Raw genomic sequence first — 21852 nt, forward strand, 5'->3', positions numbered from 1 at the left:
AAATTACTCAATGTATCTTTTTGAAATATTTTCACTTCTGTTCCCGTTACTTTTTATTTAGTCAAATGATTTAGGTATCTTGCTAGGTATAGTTTATTTACCCAAAATAAAGATGTAGTTAAAAATAAGGCCCACACTATTGGCTGCTTTGTTAACTTAGGCAGTTGCCTCTAAAACAAAACTCTGGTGGCGAAATATAGGTATAGCTTTGTATTTGATGGAGTTTAGTTACCAGTTCTATCGCGTAACCACTGGATATCGCTTAACCACTGGATATAAAAACCTTTACTGAACCTCTACTAGGAACAGGCTGCCTGGGAAACACAGCAAGCAAATGAGTTCGTTACCAGTTCTATCCTTTAGCCGCTAAATAGATTTAAAAAAATCTTTGAACCGCTACCAGCATCAGACTGCCTGGGAAACACTGCAGGCAAGTCTGGCCGACCGGGAGCTGCCTAATGTGCGAGTGGTCGCTGGTGCGCCCCACCGCGGTTCTGAGTCAGGCAGCAAGCGCCAGGAGTCAGGGAACCCTGAAGCAAGGCTGGTCACGGGACTCCATTAAGAACCCATGCCCTTAGGCAGGCGTGGTGACGCACCTATTTAGTCCCAGCACTGGGAATGGGCGCGGGGGGGGGGGGGGGGCTCACGGGATCTCTGACTTCGAGGACCTCCTGGTCCCTACAGAGGGAGTTCCAGGGCAGCCAGGGCTGTGTAAAGACCCTGTCTCAAAACAAAAACAAAAGAACCGGTGCCCTGCTGGCGCGTAGCTCAGCGGAGGGAGGGGAGGGACAGGCGCGGCCTCAGCCCTTTAAACTGTCTGCGCGCGGAAAGCGCCCTATAGCCACAGCGTTAGGGTTAGGGAGGGGGTAGAGGTTGGGTAGAGCGATGGGGAGGGCCCTCTTGCCCAGCAGTGACCACCACTGCTCCCCACCAACTTCTCCAATCTGCAAACTCCTACCCTCTTTTCGACCCTTCTTCTTTTGGTGGGGGCGGAACCCAGTATTCCCGCCCCGCCCACCATCAACCACCACGCCCCTTCCCGCAGCTCCTCCAATCAACAGCCTCCTTCTTCCCCCCACCTTTGCAGGAGTGCCAGGGTGGGGCTCCCGACGGGTGTGTCTGAACGAGACGCGCGCTCCTACAGACTTTCGAACAGTGTTGGCCCTCAAGACAAAAAAAAAAAAAAAAAAAAAAAAAAAAAAAAAAAGTATGAGAGCGGCGGCCAATGACGTGGCAGAAAGGACCCGCGCTCGAATTGGTTCCGCCCCCTCCGGACGGAACACAGCCTGGACCCGGCTATTGGCTCTCGCGACCTGTCAATCGTCGCGGTGGCCAGCCGCAAGGTCCTCGCGGTGACTGGTTCCGCCCAGGCGCGAAATGTAACGCGGGAAAAGCCGAAGTAGGGACCGCGGTGGCAGGTTGTTATTCAAGGGGACTCGGCGCCTCGCGTCCCGTTTTCCTGTCAGCAACGCTGCTGCAGCCTGATCGTCCGGAGCCGCCTGCCATGAGCCGGCGGCTGTAAGGCGCCGAGACGTAGCAGCGCGGGCGAGCAAGGCAAGCTCGGGCCGAGAGCGCGAGGGCTGCAGACGAGCCAGCATGATCCGCGGCGCCCCGGCACCCATGGCGGAGCCGCCGCCGGTCATCTTCTGCCACGACTCCCCGAAGCGCGTATTGGTATCGGTCATCAGGACCACGCCGGCAACGCCTCCGTGCAGCAGCGTTGGGGAGCCCGAGCCGCCGCCGCCGCTCGTCCCCACTAGCCCCGGCTTCAGCGACTTCATGGTGTACCCGTGGCGCTGGGGTGAGAACGCGCATAACGTGACGCTCAGCCCGGGGGCGGCGGGCGGAGTCGTTTCGGCCGGACTGCCCGCGGCGGCTGAACTCCCGACGCTGCGGGGTGCGCCGCCGTCCTCCGCCTCGGTGGCCGCCGTGTCGGGCGGGGAGGACGAGGAGGAGGCAAGCAGCCCAGACAGCGGCCACCTCAAGGTGAGTGGCTCGGGCGGCCAAGGCACGGGGCCGCCTGGGGCCCGTTAACGGCGCGGCTCGCTAGCGGGGCGGGGCCGGGTAGGAAAAGCGGGGTGGCGGGGGCGGTGGCTGACAGGACGCTGACGTCACTGCCGCGCGCCAAAACCGGACTTTTGGGGGGGGCGCAAGGCGGTCATGTGATGGGTGCGGCGCGAAGGTTGGTCTGAGGGCAGCAGGTGCAGCGGGATGATGAGGGGGAGGCTCGCTGTGTCCAGATGCCTTGCACTGCTGTGCTTCTAGCCGCGCAGCCTCGGCCTTAGATGTGGAAAGAAAGGTTGTGAACTTTTGGCTCCAGCCTATATTGGTGCGGGGGCTAGGTAGCTTTCTGTGTCCCTGACTGGCCTGGGACTATCAGAGTTCCACTTTTCCGAGTGCTGGAATTCAAGACTAGCGACGTCCTACTATACACTTCACATCCTGAGCTGCTGAGGGTTGGGGGGTGGGGGGTTGTTAAAGCGTCTTCCTGAAAACTATGTATAGCTAGCTAGCTAGTGGAAGTGTTGGTACACAGTGACTGCTCGGAAGGACCCCGGACTGTGTTTATGGGGCTAGACTTACTACTTTACATTCATCAATGCTCAAGAAAGTATCGGTAAATCTGTGTGTCGAATAAATGTTATTGCAAGATAAATACGCAGTTTTCTTTTGTTGGTTGAATGCCTGAATAACATAATTTGCTACAAGAGTAGCAAATTACCCAGCGGATTAAGGGATGCTTAGTTTATAAATTGAAGCAAGTTTGGTGACATTATGTATGGTCAGTAGCCAGAATGTTGAAATTTTTGGGTGAAGAAGTAGGTACTTAACTAGTGGTATTATTATAGAGCAGTAAAGTTGAAACTTGCACCACAGTGCATATTTGAAAGAACGGTAGAGATGTTAGTACTACGTAGTACCTGTGTTGGTGTAAGGAATAGCTATTGTTGCTGGCTTTAGGTATCCCCTCCTAACATGTCATCTTAGGTACTTTAGATATATCTATAACTTTTGTATTAATTTTTTAGTCCTTAGAAAATACATTGTGCAGTTAAATGGTGGAAGGTTTTTGTATTTGACTTTTTAAAGTTGTAGTTAATTTATGTGTCTGCACATGTGTATGCCCGAAACTGAAGTTAGTTTTATGAACCACTTTGAGGGTGCTGGGAATCTAGCTCAAGTCCTTTGAAAGAGCAACGAGTGCTTTTAACCACTGAGCCATCTCTCTGCTCCCTTTGCCCATGATTTAATCTTAGTTTTAACTCAATTTGATTTTTGGATTATCAAAAAAAAAAAGCCATTGTAAATCAGTGGTTCTCAACCTTCCTAATGCAGTATCCCTATAATAATACAGCTCCAGTTGTGGTAACCCCAACCATAAAGTTATTTTCGTTGCTACTTCATAGCTGTAAATTTGCTACAGTTATGAATCATAATGTTAATATCTGTGTTTCCCAATGATCTTAGGTGATCCGTGTGAAAGAGTCGTTTAACCCCCAAAGGGGTCTCGGCCCCATAGGGTGAGAACCAATGTTTTGTATTTATGTTTTTCCAGACTGGGTTTCTCTGTGTAGCCTTGATTGTCCAGGAACTCAATCTGTAGACCAAGCTGGCTTAATCATAGGTGTGTGCTTTTTTTTGGCTTGAATCAGACTTATCTTTACATAGATCTGTGTAAATGTTCTCATAGTGCATAAGCTTGAGTTTTATTTTTACATTTTTACCTCTTTCAAAGGGAAATATACCAGAAGTAATGTGGAAATGAAAGGGCTGATATGTATGTATATTTTCCCCTTCTCATAGAACACTTAATTTTCAGAATTGATTTGATAAGAGTCTAGTTTTTTAATTAGTGAAGTGATTCAAGTGTCACTCCAGAAGTTCATCTAAATCCTAAGATTCTAAACTAGAGAACACGAATATGCCTTTATTTGAGAAAATGACTTTATTTATGGTCAAGATGCTGTTGGTGTAAAGAGGGAGAGGGAGTCCAGCCCCCTTTACGTTGTTTTGACTCAAAAGTTCTTACGGTGATGATCTAGGCTTTGGGTGAGTGATGATGCTTGACTGCTGAGTCTGCTCTTTCCAGGAGATAAGTGTATAGTGTAGCCAGTGTCAGGAGTGCTCCCATCACCCTTCATTATTTCACTCTGAGGCACTAACAGCTGTGAGTGAGAGCAATGTTTATTTCTGCTTGTTGCTATGACTCCCAGGGGAGGTATTAACATCTGAGTTGTACACACCCTATGTCAGCTTTCTGCTGTTCTTTTGTTTGTCCTTACCCTACACTGAGTGGATAAAGAATGTCGATCACCTGCTAGCATGTTTTGGACCCTCATTTCAAGATCACTTAGCACTATTTGTATATATAACATTATCTTTTGTGGTTGAATTTTAGGAGAGATCAAGAACAGCTCTAGCATCCTTGTCTTCCTGGGTACTGTATCCTGATGTCTGTGCCCCTGTACTCCCTGCTCAGACTGCATTCATGATGGATGCTGTAGGGCACAAAGCCTGCCCCTGCCTGACCTGTATCCACTTTTAATATCCAACATCTAGATTGCCTATAGTCTTTCACATAATTGATTTGTATATTGTGACTTTGATCATCATAGAAACACTTATTCTACTTGGGAGGCAGAGGCAGGCGGATTTCTGAGTTCGAGGCCAGCCTGGTCTACAGAGTGAGTTCCAGGACAGCCAGGGCTACACAGAAAAACCCTATCTTGAACACCCTCCCAAAAAAAAAAAAAAAAAAAAAAAAAAAGAAAGAAAAGAAACACTTATTCTGTTAGCATAGTAGCTACCATTTATTACCTGGAATTGAGTGGGCACTTTGGTTTTTTGGATTTGGTTTTTTCAAGACAGGGTTTCTCTGTATAGCTCTGGCTGTCCTGGAACTCACTCTGTAGACCATGCTGGCCTCAAACTCAGAAATCCTCCTGCCTCTGCCTCCCAGAGTGCTGGGATTACAGGTGTGCGCCACCACTGCCCAGTGAGTGGGCACTTTGTAATGTTAGGATTAAACTACCAGGCTGTCTATTGAGCACTCTGGATTTTTTAATTCATCAAATATTGTTTACCTGCTGAGAATGAGAAAAAGAGTCCCCAAGATAAAGGTCAAATGACAGGTAGCAGAACTTCTGACTCCAGCAGAACTCTTGTTCTTACTCTAGATTATATTGTTCCCATATGCACACATGTAAATGGACTTTTAGAGATTAACTTTTAAAATATTAAGTTGATATAAGTATATATAACTTATTTATAGCTTATCCATATCAGTTGAGATGCTTTATATAAAGGCACATAGCTTGACATTGAGTATTGAAGTAGAGACTTGGAAAGTTGTGAATACAGATCAGGTGGGAAGTAAGCAGATCTGAGCAGCATAGGGAGTTTGGATCCAGACCCAAATGTGAGGAGGAATATATGACTCATACTCCCTCATCAAGGCTCACAAACATTTCTGAAGATCATCATCTGCTGCTGCTGCTATTTCTTTTTCTTCTTCCTTTTTCTCCTCCTTCCTGATTTATTTTACTTTATCTTAGATAGGTTCTATTGCTGTGATAAAACATCATGACCAAAACCAACTTGGAAGGAATCACTGAGGGAAGGCAAGACAGGAACCTGGAGGGCAGGCCCTGATGCAGAGGCCATGAAGAATGCTGTTTACTGGCTTGATTCTATGGCTTATGGTGTCTTATTACACAATAGAAATGCTAAGTTAGGCCTTTTATTTGAATTTGTCAAAAACATTGAAGGACTTTTTAGGTCTTCTGTCTTCATATAATCATATATATTCATATAATTACCTCTATTGTCTAGAGGTTGGGAGATTCTGTATGCAAAAGTTTTTAGTGGTGTAATCATCCAAAATTTCATGTTGACATTGTTTTTTTCTTTGAGTCAGTAGTCTTGACAAGATTTGTCCTTCAGTCTGCAGATAAAATTATTGGATGCTGATGAACATGCCTAGAGACATGTTTTTTTTCTTGTTAAGATCAAAATGAGCCGGGCAGTGGTGGCTCACACCTGTAATCCTAGCACTCTGGGAGGCAGAGGCAGGTGGATTTCTGAGTCCGAGGCCAGCCTGGTCTACAGAGTGAGTTCAGGACAGCCAGGACTATACAGAGAAACCCTGTCTAGAAAAAACCAAATCCAAAAAACAAAACAACAACAACAACAAAAAAGATCAAAATGAGAATGGCCTGTTCAAGTAATATTGGGGCTGGTGAGATGGCTCAGGATCCAAAATGTTTGCTACATGAGCATGAAGGCCTGAGTTTAGAGCTTTAGCATTCAGCATCCACATAAAAACCGTCTGAAGCACATCTATAAACACAGTGAGAGAAAGAGTGAGGGTATAGAAATACAAGCAGATCTCAAGGCCTCTGGCCAGCCAGCCTAGTAGAAATGGTGAGCTTTAGGTTCAGTGAGAGACCTTGTCTCAAAAAATATGGTGGAGAGAGAGGAGACACCTGACATTGATCTCTGGCTTCTAGATATGCACACACAGGCATGCACACATATATAGATACAGCTCATTTTTTTGGAACATTAGATGATTGTTTCCAATCTTTTTCCTTAATTAAAAGAATGCATTTATTTAACTATTATTACCTACATGTGGCAAGTATGTTGTATTTATGCCTATAATTTATATATATATATATATATATATATATATATACACACACACACACAATTTGTGCATCTCTTACAACTTGGCATGTTTTATTTTTCTCTGGTATCAAAGAAAATAGTGGGTAATTTAATTTTTCTTTTTTTTCTTTTGTATGTTTGTTTGTTTATTTTTTGAGACAGGGTTTCTTTGTGTAGCCCTGGATGTCCTGGAACTCACTCATTAGACCAGGCTGGCTTTAAATTCACAGATCCATAGCACTGGAGTTAAATATGTGTGCTACCATTCCTGGCATGAACTTCTTTCAAAGAGAAAAATTTTACTGAAAGAGATTTGGTTAGATAGGTATAAGGCTAAGATTTAAGCTTTGGAAACCTATAGGTTTTTTATATGGAGAACAGTGACATCTCTTAGCTGTGCGTAACACTAGTAGCATTGTCCTTTTTTTCATATAACCTATGGATGTAACAACTTACCTGGAAAACATAAAAGGAATTTTTTTAAAAAAAAATGCTTATTTTAGGTTAGAGAAGATAGTACAGACTTCCCAGTTTACTCGTTTGCTTGAATATTAAATAAGTGTAATACATTTGTGACCATGTTGTTACGCTATTAGCTATTCAAGTTGTCTTGGGATTTTTTTTACTTGTTTTTTGAGGTAGACTCACTATGTAGCTCAGACTGTCCTCAAATTGGTTTTTGTAGCCCAGGCAGACCTCAGACTTACTTGCAATCATCCTGCCTCAGCTCCTCAGTGCAGGGATTTACAGGCATATGTCATAATAGCTTCTTGATGTTTTTTGTTGTTTCTTTTTTTTTAAAGACAAGGTTTCTGCTGTAAAGTCTTGGCTGGCCTTGAACTCTCAGCGAACCCCACCTACCTTTGCCTCCCAAGTACTGGGATCAAAGGCTTGTACAACTACAACTACATGTGTGGCCTTCTCAGTTTTTTTTTTAATTTATGTAATATTAAATTAATATTTTGAAGTGTACCCTGAACTTTTTTATTTGTCTTTTAAACTTATAAGAATGTATTTTGAATTACCTTAGCTTCAGTGGGTAAGCCTGTTAAAACTACTTCTGTGTAGCTCATCTATCTCCTCTTATTGATGTCCCTTTTTAGTGCAGAATATTAAGATGAAGCTCCAGGCCACTGGCATAGGCAAATGCCTTATTAGAGCAGGGGGTGGGGTTGGGAGCACGGACAGGACACACACTTTGTTTTCCTTACCCAGCTGTTGCCATCTCTGCCATAGCCTCCACTTTCTTTGGGTAGAGCTTCTGACTGGGTTCAGGATTTACTGAGGCACATGCTTCATTTTCTGTAAAATCTTCTCCCTGACTTTCCCACAGGCTTTTCCTATGTCTGCTTGCTTTAGGTGAACCCAATTTTTTGGTTTAAAGAGCAGCAAGTTGTTTGTGAACAATGCCTTCTAAATAGTCTTATGTCCTGAGAGATAATCTAGATTAGATGAGGTAAAGATAAGTGCCTTGTGTCAGTCCCCCAGGTCATAGCAGAATAGGTTCTCTGCAAGTGGGAACACACTAAGAACAGAAACCTTTTGAAGATTTGCTACTAGGTAAAAAAAAGAATGGACAAGTGAAAGTGCTTTAGGGGTGTTTGCTGATTTAGTATTTTTGGAGTTAAGACTGCTGATTTTAGTAGTTTTCTGTTATCTGTAGAGAGGTGGGGTACTAGAGCCACTAATTCTACAGTTCTTGCTGATGCTATTCAGTTTGTGTCTTATGCTGCTTTAATGATTCCAGGAAATTATATTAAAGTTTATAAACAATGTTAACAGGATGGAATCCGACGTGGAAGGCCCAGAGCAGACACTGTTCGGGATTTAATAAATGAAGGAGAGCATTCATCTAGCAGGATTCGCTGTAACATCTGTAACAGGGTATTTCCGAGGGAGAAATCACTCCAGGCTCACAAAAGGACTCATACAGGTAAGATGACAATGTTGTAGAAATGGCTAGATGTGATACTTGATTAAAACTTGATTTAGTACTTAATTTGCGAATTAATGTTATTTAATTAGGTTTAATAATGTTCATATAAATTGCCTTATATTTTCTTATATTGCCACTATTACTTTGAAGTTTTAAAAATCAGCCACTGTACTCAGTTGCTTTTTGGTGGGGAATGGTGGGTTCTGACTTACGTGAAGAGGATTTTCCTCCTGCCCCTTCTTGCTCCCTGATGTCTGATTTATGATGTCTATCTTAGGTGAGAGACCTTACCTGTGTGACTATCCAGACTGTGGAAAAGCCTTTGTTCAAAGTGGACAGCTCAAAACCCACCAACGTCTTCACACCGGAGAGAAGCCTTTTGTCTGTTCAGAAAATGGTATGGTGTTAAGGTGATATTTTAGAAATAGCTAGTAACCAGCTAGTAGTTAGAGTAAGTTTACTTAGAGTTTTAGTAATCAGCTGATAGATTTACTTAGATCTTTTGATAAGAGAAAAATTTTGATAAGCTTTTATAAAACTTAAGCTCCCTATCCCCTAGCTATGGATTGAGCCCACACCTTTACACATGGTAGAAAAATATTCTCATTGAGCTACACAACCAGCCCAAGCTTTAAGAAGTGGAAAAATTTAAAAAAAAAAAAAGCTGGGCGTGGTGGTGCACACCTGTAATTCCAACACTTGGGAGGCAGAGGCAGGGGCCAGCCTGGTCTACAGAGTGAGTTCCAGGACAGCCAGGACTCCACAGAGAAACCCTGTCTCGAAAAAACCAAAAAAAAAAAAAGTGGAAAAATTCATAATAAATGTAACCTTTGAAGTAGGCTTTTATTTTGGTTGGTAAACTATTTAACTAGAGTAAGTGTATCTTTTCTTTTTCTCTTTTCTTTTTAAAGATTTATTTATTTTATGTGAGTATACTGTCTCTCCAGACACACCAGAAGAGGGCATCAGCTCTTATTACAGATGGCTGTGAGCCACCATGTGGTTGCTGAGAATTGAATTCAGGATCTGTGGAAGAGCAGTCAGTGCTCTTAACCTCTGAGCCATCTCCCCAGCCCCGTGTATATTTTCTTAAAAGGACCCATTTTTACATCCATCAATTTGAGTGTGTGGCAATAAGGGGACTTACATTCTAGGGATCAAATTTAGGTTATCAGGCTTGGTGGCAACATCTTTACTCAGTGAGCCATCTTGCTGGCCCTCTTAAATGGTTGGTTGGTTGGTTGGTTGGTTGGTTGGTTGGTTGGTTGGTTGGTTTTTTGGTTGGTTGGTTGGTTTAATCACAATTTCCAAAAAAGTATAAATACACACACACACACACATACACACACACATACATTTCAATATAGTCCTGTCCCCCTTTTTTGTAGGTTTTTTTCCCTTTATTTTAAATCTTATAAATGTTTACAGGCTATTTATTTTTAGTTTCCACATATGAGAGGAAACTTTTTTGTTTCTTTCTGAAACAGGGTCTCACTGTGTAGTATTGCATGGCCTGGAACTTTCTATTAAACCAGGCTGGTTTCAAACTCAAAAGAAATCCACCTGTCTCTGCCTCCTGAATACCAGAATCAAAGATGTGTAACACCATGCCTGACTCATTAGAAAACCCTTGTTTTGCTAGTATCTAAAATTTATCTTATGAGTATGTGTTTACCATATGTGTATATGTGCACCATGGTTAGAAAGGGCATAGGGTGTTGTGGGGGCTGGAGAGATAGCTCAGCGGTAAAGAACACTGGTTCTGAGTTCAATTCCCAGCAACCACATGGTAGCTCACAACCATCTGTAATGGGATCTGATATCCTCTTTTTGTGTGTCTGAAGACAGCTACAGTATACTCACATACACTAAATAAATACATCTTTTTTTTTAAAGATTTATTTATTTATTATATGTAAGTACACTGTAGCTGTTTTCAGACACCCCAGAAGGAGTCAGATCTTGTTACTGATGGTTGTGAGCCACCGTGTGGTTGCGAGCCACCATGTGGTTGCTGGGATTTGAACTCAGGACCTTCGGAAGAGCAGACAGTGCTCTTAACCGCTGAGCCATCTCTCCAGCCCATAAATAAATCTTATATATATTTTTATATATATATATATATTTTTTTTTTTTAAGGGGGGGCATTGGATTCCATGGATGTAACGATAGAAGCTTGTATGGTTAGAGAATTCAGCATCTCTCTGCCTTCCTTTGTATATATTGAAGCTGGACATATTTTGTATGTGTGAATGTTCACGTTCTGGTGGTGAGCATTTCCTTCTGTGTTTTAAAGGCTGCCTAAGCAGATTCACCCATGCAAACCGCCATTGTCCAAAGCACCCTTATGCCCGGCTGAAGAGAGAAGAGCCAACAGACACACTCAGCAAACACCAGTCTACAGACAACAAGGCTGCTGCTGAGTGGCTGGCAAAGTAAGGCTGTTTGTGTATGGTCTCTCAGGATGTCTTTGGGGCTTGGGTTTATGTTAGAGTTTGAGAATTCTTTAAGTTTAAGTAAATTACTTAGGTATGCTTTATAAAATGGTTCAGAATAATCTTTAATTTCCTGTAGAGTTGTTATGAGTGCTTGGGATCCGTGTGCAACAGAAATAATAGTTTGTGTGCCCCAAGCCCAGTGTTTTTAATTTTCTTTGTTTCAGTATAGAAAAATATGGAACACTCATGAATTTGCAAATCATGGCAACAAGGAGATCAGCATAAAAATCTTTCTCTGAGAATATTTGACTTAAAAACTTGTTTGTTAACATCACTGAAGTTTCTCTGTAGTGCTGTTGGGTCCCTTATTGTGCTGCTACAGCTCTTCCCGATAGCTGTGTCACAGTGGGCAGGTGTTTATTGATAACCATGTCACTGTTGTTTCAGACTTCTCTGCTCTTGGCTGGAGGCCTCACTTCTTCCTTTATTCATTCTGCTCATCTTTTTTTCTTACTTGGGCTAAATATCATTTGAGGAAAGATTTACTTGACCTTCCCTGGGAACTCCTAGAACAAAGTCTGGGACCCACTTTATAGATAGATTCCTGAGTGTGGAACCCAAACCCTTGCTGTAGTACTCAAAGCCCCAGTGACCTGTCAAGTTTCTCTTGTTCTAGTCCTCAAGTTATACTGAACTTAACAGTTCATTTAATGCTTCTTATGTACTGCCAATATTCCTAGTGTGGTGAGATAGATTTCCTAAAGTGATACAGGTGTATTTTATTTATTTGTAAACAGAGTCTCACAGTGTAGTCCTGGCAGGTCTAGAACTTGCTATGTAGTAGGCTGCCCTGGAACTCAGAGATTTATCTGTCTCTGCCTCTGATCTGCCGGGATTAAAGGCATGTACCTTTAATCCCTCAACAAAGATTAAAAAGCTTTGTTGAGTATTATTGATGTATAGGTTGTATTAAAGTGTACAGTTTGATACATGTGACATTTTTGTCTACATCATAGAACCACCATAGTCAAAGTAATGGATGTATCTGTCATCCCAGGTTCCTCATGTTCCTTTATAGCACCTTTTTTTTCTTTCTTTCTTTCTTTTTTTTTTTTTGGTTCTTTGGATTTGGTTTTTTTTCCGAGACAGGGTTTCTCTGTATAGCCCTGGCTGTCCTGGCACTCACTCTGTAGACTGGGCTGGCCTCGAACTCAGAAATCCGCCTGCCACTGCCTCCCAGAGTGCTGGGATTACAGGTGTGGCCCACCATCACCCGGCCCTTTATAGCACCTCTTAACTGCACTGCTTCCAGCTAGCACTGATCTTTGGGACCATAAACTAATTTGTATTTTCTAGGGCTTTATAGAAATGTTATCAAATGGCTGCTTTAACTCAGAATCATCATTTGAGGTTCACGCATATTGATTGTTTCAACAATCCATTCCTTTATTTCAGGATACTAATTTATTGTGTAGCTTTACATCAGCTTGTTTAGTCGTCATCCTTTGATAGATGTTTGAGTTGCTTTTAGTATTTTAAATAAGGCTATGAGCATTAGTATACAAGGCTTTATATTGGCACTTGTATATGGTGACACTTATTTAAATAAGCACTTTAGACACCTAGTGAGTGGATATTTACATTTTCTCTTGTGACTTATCAAGTGGCTACAATAAGACTAAGCTAGAATTAAAACTAATGTTAAATTTTTTGGATAAAGTGTATTATTGACATTACTTTCTTGGTCATATTTCTTTTTTCTTTTGTTTTTGTTTGTTTGTTTTTGTTTTTCCAGACAGGGTTTCTCTGTGTAGCCATTCCTGTTCTGAGCTCACTCTGAGACCAGGCTGGCCTCAACTTGGAGACCTGCCTGCCTCCATACCTATCTGTTGGTCTTATTTCATTGGTTTAATGTTTAATCCCATCAAAAGTTACCATTGCCTTCCCCACCCCACCCACACACACACCCCCAAACCACAAAGCTTGGTAGTGGTGGTTATACAGAGAAACCCTGTCTTGAAAAAACAAAAACCATTATTTTGTTAAATAAAAGGGCTTTTCCCCCTATGGTTCTGAAGCTTCTGATGAGGGCCTGATGTGTTAGGTAGGTTCCTAAGGTTCACTCATACATAATGTAGGTATAAATAAAGGTAGGGGTCTTTTGTTTGTTTGTTTCTTGTGTTGGGGATTGATACATGTTATGCAGATGTTCTACCTCTGAGTTACTACATAACCAGGGCACCATATAATGTAATGGCAAACATGATTAGAGAATGCAGTGGGAAGTCTAAAACAGCAAGTGTCTGATTATAGACACATGAACAGGAATCTTTACTCCTAGTCTAAGTTCCCTGTATAAATGGGACTCCCATGTACTACCTCTGAATAGTCACAGAAAAACATTACTTACTAAGGAACTACTTTAACAAAAGTTCATTTTTATTAGTGTATATTCATTGGATATTGTAATGGGTTTCATAAAATACATGCAAGTCTAGCAAGTGCTTTGATCACAGCAACCCTCGTGTCCTTCTTTCCTCCTGGTCCCCTTCATTCCCACAGTCTTATTTCTACTTTCATAACATATAAATAAATAATTTAATGAGGCTATATAAAGTCTGAAATCCACAAATGAGAGAAAATGTGATATTTATCTTTCTGTGACTACACAATTTTGTTCTTTACGGCTGAATAAAATCCATTATGTATTGTTTACTATGATGGGACCTAGGAGAATAGAGGCAATAAATAGAGGCAATAAATAACTGAAATCTCATGCAATAACTAACTTTATTCAGAGCATCAGACAATTTATACTCTGATAATTAAGAGGAGTAACATAAGTAAAGTGTATAATCACAAGGGCAATATAAACAAATAACAATAGCTAGTTGTAATGAATAATCTGAAGTAAACTCACTCCTGTCCACTACACCTGGGAGGTGCACGAAAGCATGTGTATTTGAAGAAACTGAGATCTTAAGCCTCGCTAGGTGGTGGTGGTGGTGGTGGTGGTGGTGGTGGCATAGGCCTTTAATCCCAGCACTTGAGAGGCAGAGGTAGATGAATCTCTGAGTTTATGGCCAACCTGGTCTACACAAAGAGTTCCAGGACAGCCAGTGTTACACAGAAACCTTGTCTCGAAAAACAAAAAAACAAAAAAATTAAGACTCTGTCTTGGTTTCTTGGCGTTTTCTCATTAGCACTCAAGAAATCTCACGTGACTTCATTCTAGCACCATGTTCTGAATTTTTTAAAGGAAGGATATCCAGAGAAGTTTCAATTTGAGATGTTTTGGATAAATTGTCATTTGATGCATGAATATCCTTTAAACAAACACATTATAAACATTATGAATAATTTTAGAATAGTGAAAGTATTGTCTAATACTCTGCTCCTAAAAATAGGAATCAAAACTATGCTCAATACTATTAGAGACTAGCTTGAAAAGAAACTGAGAAGAGTAGTTGTTTTGGTCTCTTGCCCATATTTGCCCTTTATTAGGAACACAATATTATGTTTTGTTTTTGTTTTTTTGTTTTTTTTTTAGGACAGGGTTTCTCTGTATAGCCCTGGCATAATATTATGTTCTTTGCAAACGGGAAATTATTCAAATTCAAGGAAAAATTATATGTGGTCCCCTTTTCAGATGAATGAATAGGTCTATTATATTCCCAAGGTCCAGTCACAGAGTTATTCATTAGGAAAGATAACAGGACTGGGTCCATACAATCTACAAATTGAAGGGCAAGGAGGATAAGGAGCATAAGACTAATACATGAGCTCAGAGGCACTTATCAAAGATGCATAGGCCAAAGCAGCTTGCATTGCCAGAAAGAGATTCTCAGGTGACATAGGGCTCTGTCTGTTTGCTTCTTCCTTGGTGCAAAGGGCCTTATCTTACCCCAGACTGGCATAAATGACGTAGGATATAGTTTATATCTCTTTTTGCCCTTTAGCTGGAGCTTTGTTATCTTTCTAGTGACTTCCACTTTCTCCTTGCCCTCCACCATCCTTGATGGCCTGGGGCAGGAGGAGCCAAAGAATCTATAATGTTTCAGTGGATCCATCTGCAATGACAGATGCAAACCTCTTCCCATTTTTCTTATAGCGAAGTAGAAATAGAGCAGGTTAATAACATCAGCTTGCTTATTTCTTTTTGCAATAAACAAGGGAGGTTAGAGTATGCACAAAAATGAGTCTGGCTAGAAATAATCCTACAACATAAGCAGAATCTGAAATGATATTTAAGAGTTGTTACAGGATATTTGATGTCAGTGCCTTATTTTTCGTTTTCATTGCTGTGAAGAGACATCATTACCAAGGCAACTCTATTTATAAAGGCAACACTTAATTGGGAGCTACCTTATAGTTTCAGAGGTTCAGTCTATCATCATGGCAGGAACCATGAAAACATGGTGCTGGAGAAGGAGCCAAGAGTTCTACATCTTGATCCAAAGGCAGCCAGGAGAAGACTCCCTCAGCAGGCAGCTAGGAAGAGGTTTTTTTCATATTGGGTGGAGCTTGAACATAGGATTTCAAGAGTGTACCCCCCCACAATGACATGCTTCTTCTTACAAGGCCATACCTCAAAATAACACTTCCCATGGGCCAAGTATATTTAAACTACCATACACTGTGAACAGCATTTACTGAAAGGCTGTTTCTACTTGTGTGTCTCAGCTTTAGCATACACCTTTAATCCCAAACAATGAAGATAGTAAAGTTAGTTTGTAGAAGGATGTCTAATTGAATGGCAGACAGTAGCAAATCAGAGAAGGATTTTACAGAATAAGATATGACCAACTCTCACTAGAAGGGAGAGGAGAGAGAAGCTACTTACAGGAGCAGTGCAGAGAGGAAGGAGGCAGTTTTACTGGGAGAGTTTTACAGAAACAGGTTGAAGAGAGAACAAGCTAGACACGTGAAGACAGAACGAGCCACAGAATGAGAAGGGCCTAAAAGATTAGAACAGATTGCTAGAGTTATTTTGAGGCTAAGCAGGGCAATTCAAGAGAGGCAGAGAGAGAAAAGCCAGATTGAATCAACATGGAGAGGAGTTTGAACCAGAACAGCTGAGTTGAACCAGCCAGCCAGAGTTCAGAAAGAGCTAGAAAGGGATGAACTTAACTCCGCAGCAAGTCTCAGAAAATGAAAAATTCTAGGCATAGATAAGATTGTACAGAGGCTAGAAGCCTCCAGGACTAGGCCTAGGTTAGCAGACTGAAGCAGTAAGCTTCAGAAATGACAACTATCCGGAGAATAAAAGTTATTTTGCAAAGATTTTATGAATTAACCATAATAGATGAATTAAAACAGGTAATTCTACCTTTTGGGGCTGAAGAAAAGTATTACTAGATAAATGACAATCTGGAACATGAATCCCTCCCATACTGTTAGATGAACCATCAATAAAAAAAGTATCTACCTATGGAATGGGAGAAGATTGGATACTTTTTATAATCACAAATTCAGTTTATACGAGAAAATCCCATAGATTGCCAGCTGGACCATGATTTCCTATACTCCCATAGTAATCTGCTGGGGTTGTTGGTAGCATGCCTTTAATCCCAGTACTCAAAAGGCAGAGGCAGACAGATCTCCCAAGTTTGTGGCCAGCCTAGTCTACAGAGCTAGTTACAGGATAGCCAGGGCCACACAGAGAAATCCTGTCTTGAAAACATCAACAGCAAAAAGAAAAAATCCATAGACTTCTGTAATGCTTTTAAAAATTGATAGTTGGTTTAGGGTAATATAATACAAGAATCAATATAATTGTTAGCATTGGATCCTCCCCTAATTTACTAATTGAACAAGAAAAGGAAGATAAGCAGTTAGTTATGTTATGGTTCTTATGGTGTAAAAAAATCCATTACAAAGGTTCATCCTTTTGTGCTATAATACCTGTAGGAGATTTTGTGGGGAAAATAAGTTTAAAGGCAGTCAAGGATCCACATGATATATACAGTTGCCTCTTTTAGTCTGATTTCAAATAGCTAGTTCTTTTCTTTTTGAGATAATATATGGGAACTAGCCAACACTGACTCTCCTTCTAGGCTTTTAAATAGATTGGTTAGTGCATTGGAAATATACTAAACAGCTCATGGGGCTTGGGGAGGAATTGGTAAATGAATTTCATTTCCTTGCTGTACACTGGCTTACCTAGGTTATAAAGTTAACTTTTCTTAAGCTCTCCTAATTCCTCATCAAAAAATGGAGAGAATTCAAAATTAGATTATCTAATTTCTCACCCCATGCTTCTGGGTCATTTTCAGGCAATGGATGATCCACATCTGATGGAAGCTTTAGTAAAGGGGCTGAGTGAGACATCACCAGCATAGTTATTGGTGGAGCTGTTTTTACTTTGAATTTTGTTTGAACAGGGAAAATCTTTTTTTGCCTTTTTTACCCATTTTAAGGTTTACTTATTCAGTTCATATTCATGCAAGAAATTAACCGTTTCTTTCTCATGATTAATATATTCCTTAAGTGTTTTGATAACAGTCCAAATTAATGCCCAAGTGACCCTAAATTGAATGAGATCTTTTCGCCTTCTTTTTATGCCTTTTCAATATTCTTTCAGACTCTGTCCTATACTACATCTAAAACTCCTTACTCTGGGGCTGGTGAGATGGCTCAGTGGCTAAGAGCACTGACTATTCTTCTGAAGGTCCTGAGTTCAAAGCCCAGCAATCACATGGTGGCTCACAGACATCGGTAATGAGATCTGACTCCCTCTTCTGGAGTGTCTGAAGACAGCTACAGTGTACTTACATATAATAAATAGATAAATCTTTTTTAAAAAATTCCTTACTCTGAAAACAAGTGATTATAATTATAAACAATTTGCAAGCAATTTAATAGTTGTGATTTTAATACTTGTGTTCTTTCTTTTAAAAAACGACGCATAAGTTTGATCGTGGTTCTTACTCTCTAATCTCCTAGCTGACTCCGGGTCCTTGTTACAGTGTACTTGGTGGGACCTGGGAGAATGGAGCCAATCAATGAGGTGAACTAATGTCTCATGCAATAGCCAACTTTATTCTGAGTGTCAGATATACTCTGAGAGTTAAGAGTAGTCACAAGCGTAAAGTGTACAATTACAAGGACAAGCCTCATATAGCATAAACATGTTTTTCCATAAAGACATATAAACAAATAGCAATTGTTGTAATGAATATTCTGAAGTAAGCTCGCTTCTATCCACTACACCTGGGAGGAGCACAAAAGCATAATCCAAAAACAATTCCTTGTCTTTGAAGAAACTGAGGTCACAAGACTCTTGCTTGGTTTTCTTTGGAGTTTTATCACAAGGACTCAGAAATCTCACTCTACTTCATTCTTGGAATGTGTCACAACAATGTTATATACCACATTTTCTTTATTTGATCATCTGTTCACCTAGGCTTGGCTACTGTGAACAGTGGTAGCACTGTAAACAGTGCTGAACTACATGCACAAATATCTCCATTGTCTGTTGACTTGGGTGTGGGATATCTGGGTCATATGGCAGTTGCATCATGAGTATTTTGATGAACTTCCACAAAATTTCAGTAGTGGCTGAGCTATTTATATTCCTGTCAGTATGTAATGGGTCAGTAAGATGAGATATCAGTGTAAAACATACATGTTTATTTACTGTTTGTACTTCATCTTTTGTGAACGATTTTTTTTTAAAGTATTTTGTGTTTGTACCTGAGTGTATTTGTGTGCAGGAGTTCATGGGGGTCTGAAGACAGCATCAGATCCCCTGGAACTGAAGGTACAGACAATTGTGAACTGTCATGTGGGTCCTGGGAATCCAATCCAGGTACTCTTAACCTCTGAACCATCTCTCCAGCACTAAGAAAATACTTGGCAATCTGATATCTGCCATATAAACAATATGTTTGCCTTTTACACAGGTACTGGGAGATGAGAGAGCAACGTACCCCTACCCTAAAAGGCAAGCTAGTTCAGAAGGCTGATCAGGAGCAGCAAGACCCTCTGGAGTACCTCCAGTCTGATGAGGAGGACGATGAAAAAAATGGCGCCCAGCGTCGACTGCAGGAGCAACGAGAGAGGCTGCATGGGGCTCTGGCACTCATTGAGCTGGCCAATCTGACAGGGGCACCACTCCGCCAGTAGCCCCCATACTGACTCTTCACTGTACAAAAGTACTGCCCAGCATACTTACAAAGTAGATCCTTGGGCATAAGCTAAGCACCTTATTTGCTTATCATAGGCTGCTATTCTGTAGAAACTTATGAAGAATGTTGTTGCCTCAGATGGGGTGAGAGAGAATTGCACTTTTTTTTTTATACGGAAATAGATTTGATGTAAAGTTTAAAATATTTTGTAAATATGGACTGCAGTTACAGGGTAGAAGCTACAAGTTGTGGGAAGATAGGTTTTGCAAGTTTAATGCATTCATTGGAAGCAGTTCTCACAGGAAGCACTTTGTGAATAAGACATTTGTGTGAAAAAACAGATTGGTAAAAATAGCCAAAGAAGGTTGAAATAGATTATTTATAAGATCAATTTTAACAGTGTATGTTAGTGTGTGTGACAGTACTGTAAACACTGAAGCAGAACAGTGTGAGACATATGTATAAAATACATATTTTTAAATTGCAAATAGCATGGCCAATAAGTCTATAGAAACAGGAGGTCAACTATTTGGAAAGATGATATAAGTTATGGACTTGGAAGAAAAAAGGTATTTGAGGCTCTTGGTAAGATGGGTACTAGTTTTTAAAATTGGTATAAAATGAGTCTTATTCCATCTTTCTGGGCTTTTTAACTCACTGTAATGCTGATGTTTAGAAAGCACTCATCGCTCAGCTTGTTGACTGGGGACTTTTGCACATTGCTCAGCTGCTGGACCTGAGTGATTAATCTTGCAAAGTCTATTGTAACCTGGCAACTGGTGCATGTATGTGTACACCAGTGAGATCTATTATGGGCCCTGTAATGAGATTGGCACTTGTGTTTTTATTAATAAAAGGGACATCTGCAGGGTTGTTTTGTAGTGAAATGTTTTAGGTCTTTTGATAGTAAACACTAAATTTTAATTGTTCTGCTTGTTTATCGTTATTAGCGGATGGAAGCCTCCATATTTATATTTTCAGTGCATATTGCCACCTTTCTGCTTCACTTCAGAATAACATGCCAAGCTATTTTGTGTTCACTAAACTTAGCTATCAGTTAAACACTTGAGTAAATATTGGCTACTCAAATATGCAGGCTTCTGAGATAGTTTTAGCTGCAAGTGTCTTGTCTGGTGGTTCAAAACCATTTTCTCCAAATAGATGAAGTTATTGAACACATTGTGTACTAAGGCATGAATAGAATGTTAGGGGCTGAGCAGCCACCTCTTTTATGGAGTCAGGAATCTATCACTTGAGCTTTTGTTAAAAGGTGAATGAAATTATATGCAGAGCATAGTGATTTATAGACTTCTTAATTGTAGACTTCAAAGTAATGGGAGGAAAAATGGGCTCCTCAGTGCCTTTTTTAAAATTTTTCTTTTCTTTTTTCTTTTTTTGAGGTAGCATCCTACAAGTTTAGATTACACATTACTGAGAATGTAGGCTAAAATCTCAGTGGTTGCAGTACACAGGTAGTTAAATTGTGTAGCCTTGGAGAGTGGAGGTAAGAAATGTCTTGAGAAGCGCCAATGTGAAACTGAAGTTGTGGTAGAATAATGTGTATGACGAGGACATACTTTAAAATGGAATTCCTCTGTACAGTCAATTTCAGATCTTTAGGGGCTTTTTGTAATGAGAGAATTTATATTTGTAATGGTCTAAGAATGTTATCTGTAATCTGGTATGTAGAATTTTAACTTGGAGCACTTATAAATATGATAAGAGACCATACATAGCATCTAAATATTCTTGGTTTGGGGTTTGATATTTTCTCTAGAATTTTCCTCAGATAAGTGGGAGTGTATGAACCAAAACGCAGCACTCATCAGTCTTTAGGAAATTTTAAATCTGATCAACTCACCTTAAGGACAGCAGTACAATTGAAAAATTCAATTAGTCAATTCGCAGATAAGATTTAAGGCCTTCAAAAAGTAAGGGCTTGTTTTGTTTCTCCAATTGACTTTTGTCAGCCATTGTAGTTAATATTCACAAGAATTTCTTATTTGTACGATTGGACAGTTTAAGAAATTATTCCAACTGCTTACCATTGGCCATGTTTTAAAGGTTTTATATATATATATATAAGCTATGTACTTAGACAAAATACATTGGCATCTAAAATTTGAGGTGTGTTATGACTGCTTTTTGTTTTAAAAATGTGGTTACATTCAGATTTTTGAAGTGTTTTATGCTTCATATGGCTAAGTTGTAGTTTTGCAGAGTTAACAGCATATTAATAAACATGCTGTAATTTTAAAAGATGCTTTGAATAAAATTTTATTTTAATTTAAAGCGTAAAGTACATGAGTCATTCTTGCAATTTTTATAATTTGTTTATCAAAAATATAAAATCTATAATAGATGATTAGATAGATAGATAGATAAATAGATAGATAGATAGATAGATAGATAGATAGATAGATAGATAGATGATACAGATGATTAGATAGATCCAAAAAATAGAAACAACCCACAACCTGACATCCTTCATCTCGCTTGTCTCAGATAGCTTTCTTGAGGTTGCAGGTTGACTTCAGAGTATCATATACACTATGCAAGCATCCTGCCACTGAGCTACATGTACCTAACCTTCAGGGTTTTTTTTTTTTTTTTTAGCATATTATGGATTACTGTTTCTTTAAAATTAATGATTTGAGACAGAGTCTCACTTTGTAATCCT

General features: G+C 40.2%; 1 protein-coding gene across 1 annotated transcript; it reads left to right on the forward strand.

Annotated features, from left to right (window-relative positions):
* The first annotated feature begins 1514 nt into the window (after nucleotides 1-1514).
* On the forward strand, nucleotides 1515-21464 carry Znf367 (zinc finger protein 367). The gene is made up of 5 exons (XM_052156834.1): nucleotides 1515-1986; nucleotides 8452-8602; nucleotides 8883-9002; nucleotides 10902-11040; nucleotides 18948-21464. The coding sequence occupies exons 1-5, from the start codon at nucleotides 1597-1599 to the stop codon at nucleotides 19168-19170; spliced, it is 1023 nt and encodes a 340-aa protein (XP_052012794.1). The 5' UTR covers nucleotides 1515-1596; the 3' UTR covers nucleotides 19171-21464.
* Nucleotides 21465-21852: the final 388 nt, after the last annotated feature.

Source organism: Apodemus sylvaticus, chromosome 14, assembly GCF_947179515.1.
Source record: "Apodemus sylvaticus chromosome 14, mApoSyl1.1, whole genome shotgun sequence".
Taxonomy (NCBI): Eukaryota; Metazoa; Chordata; class Mammalia; order Rodentia; family Muridae; genus Apodemus; species Apodemus sylvaticus.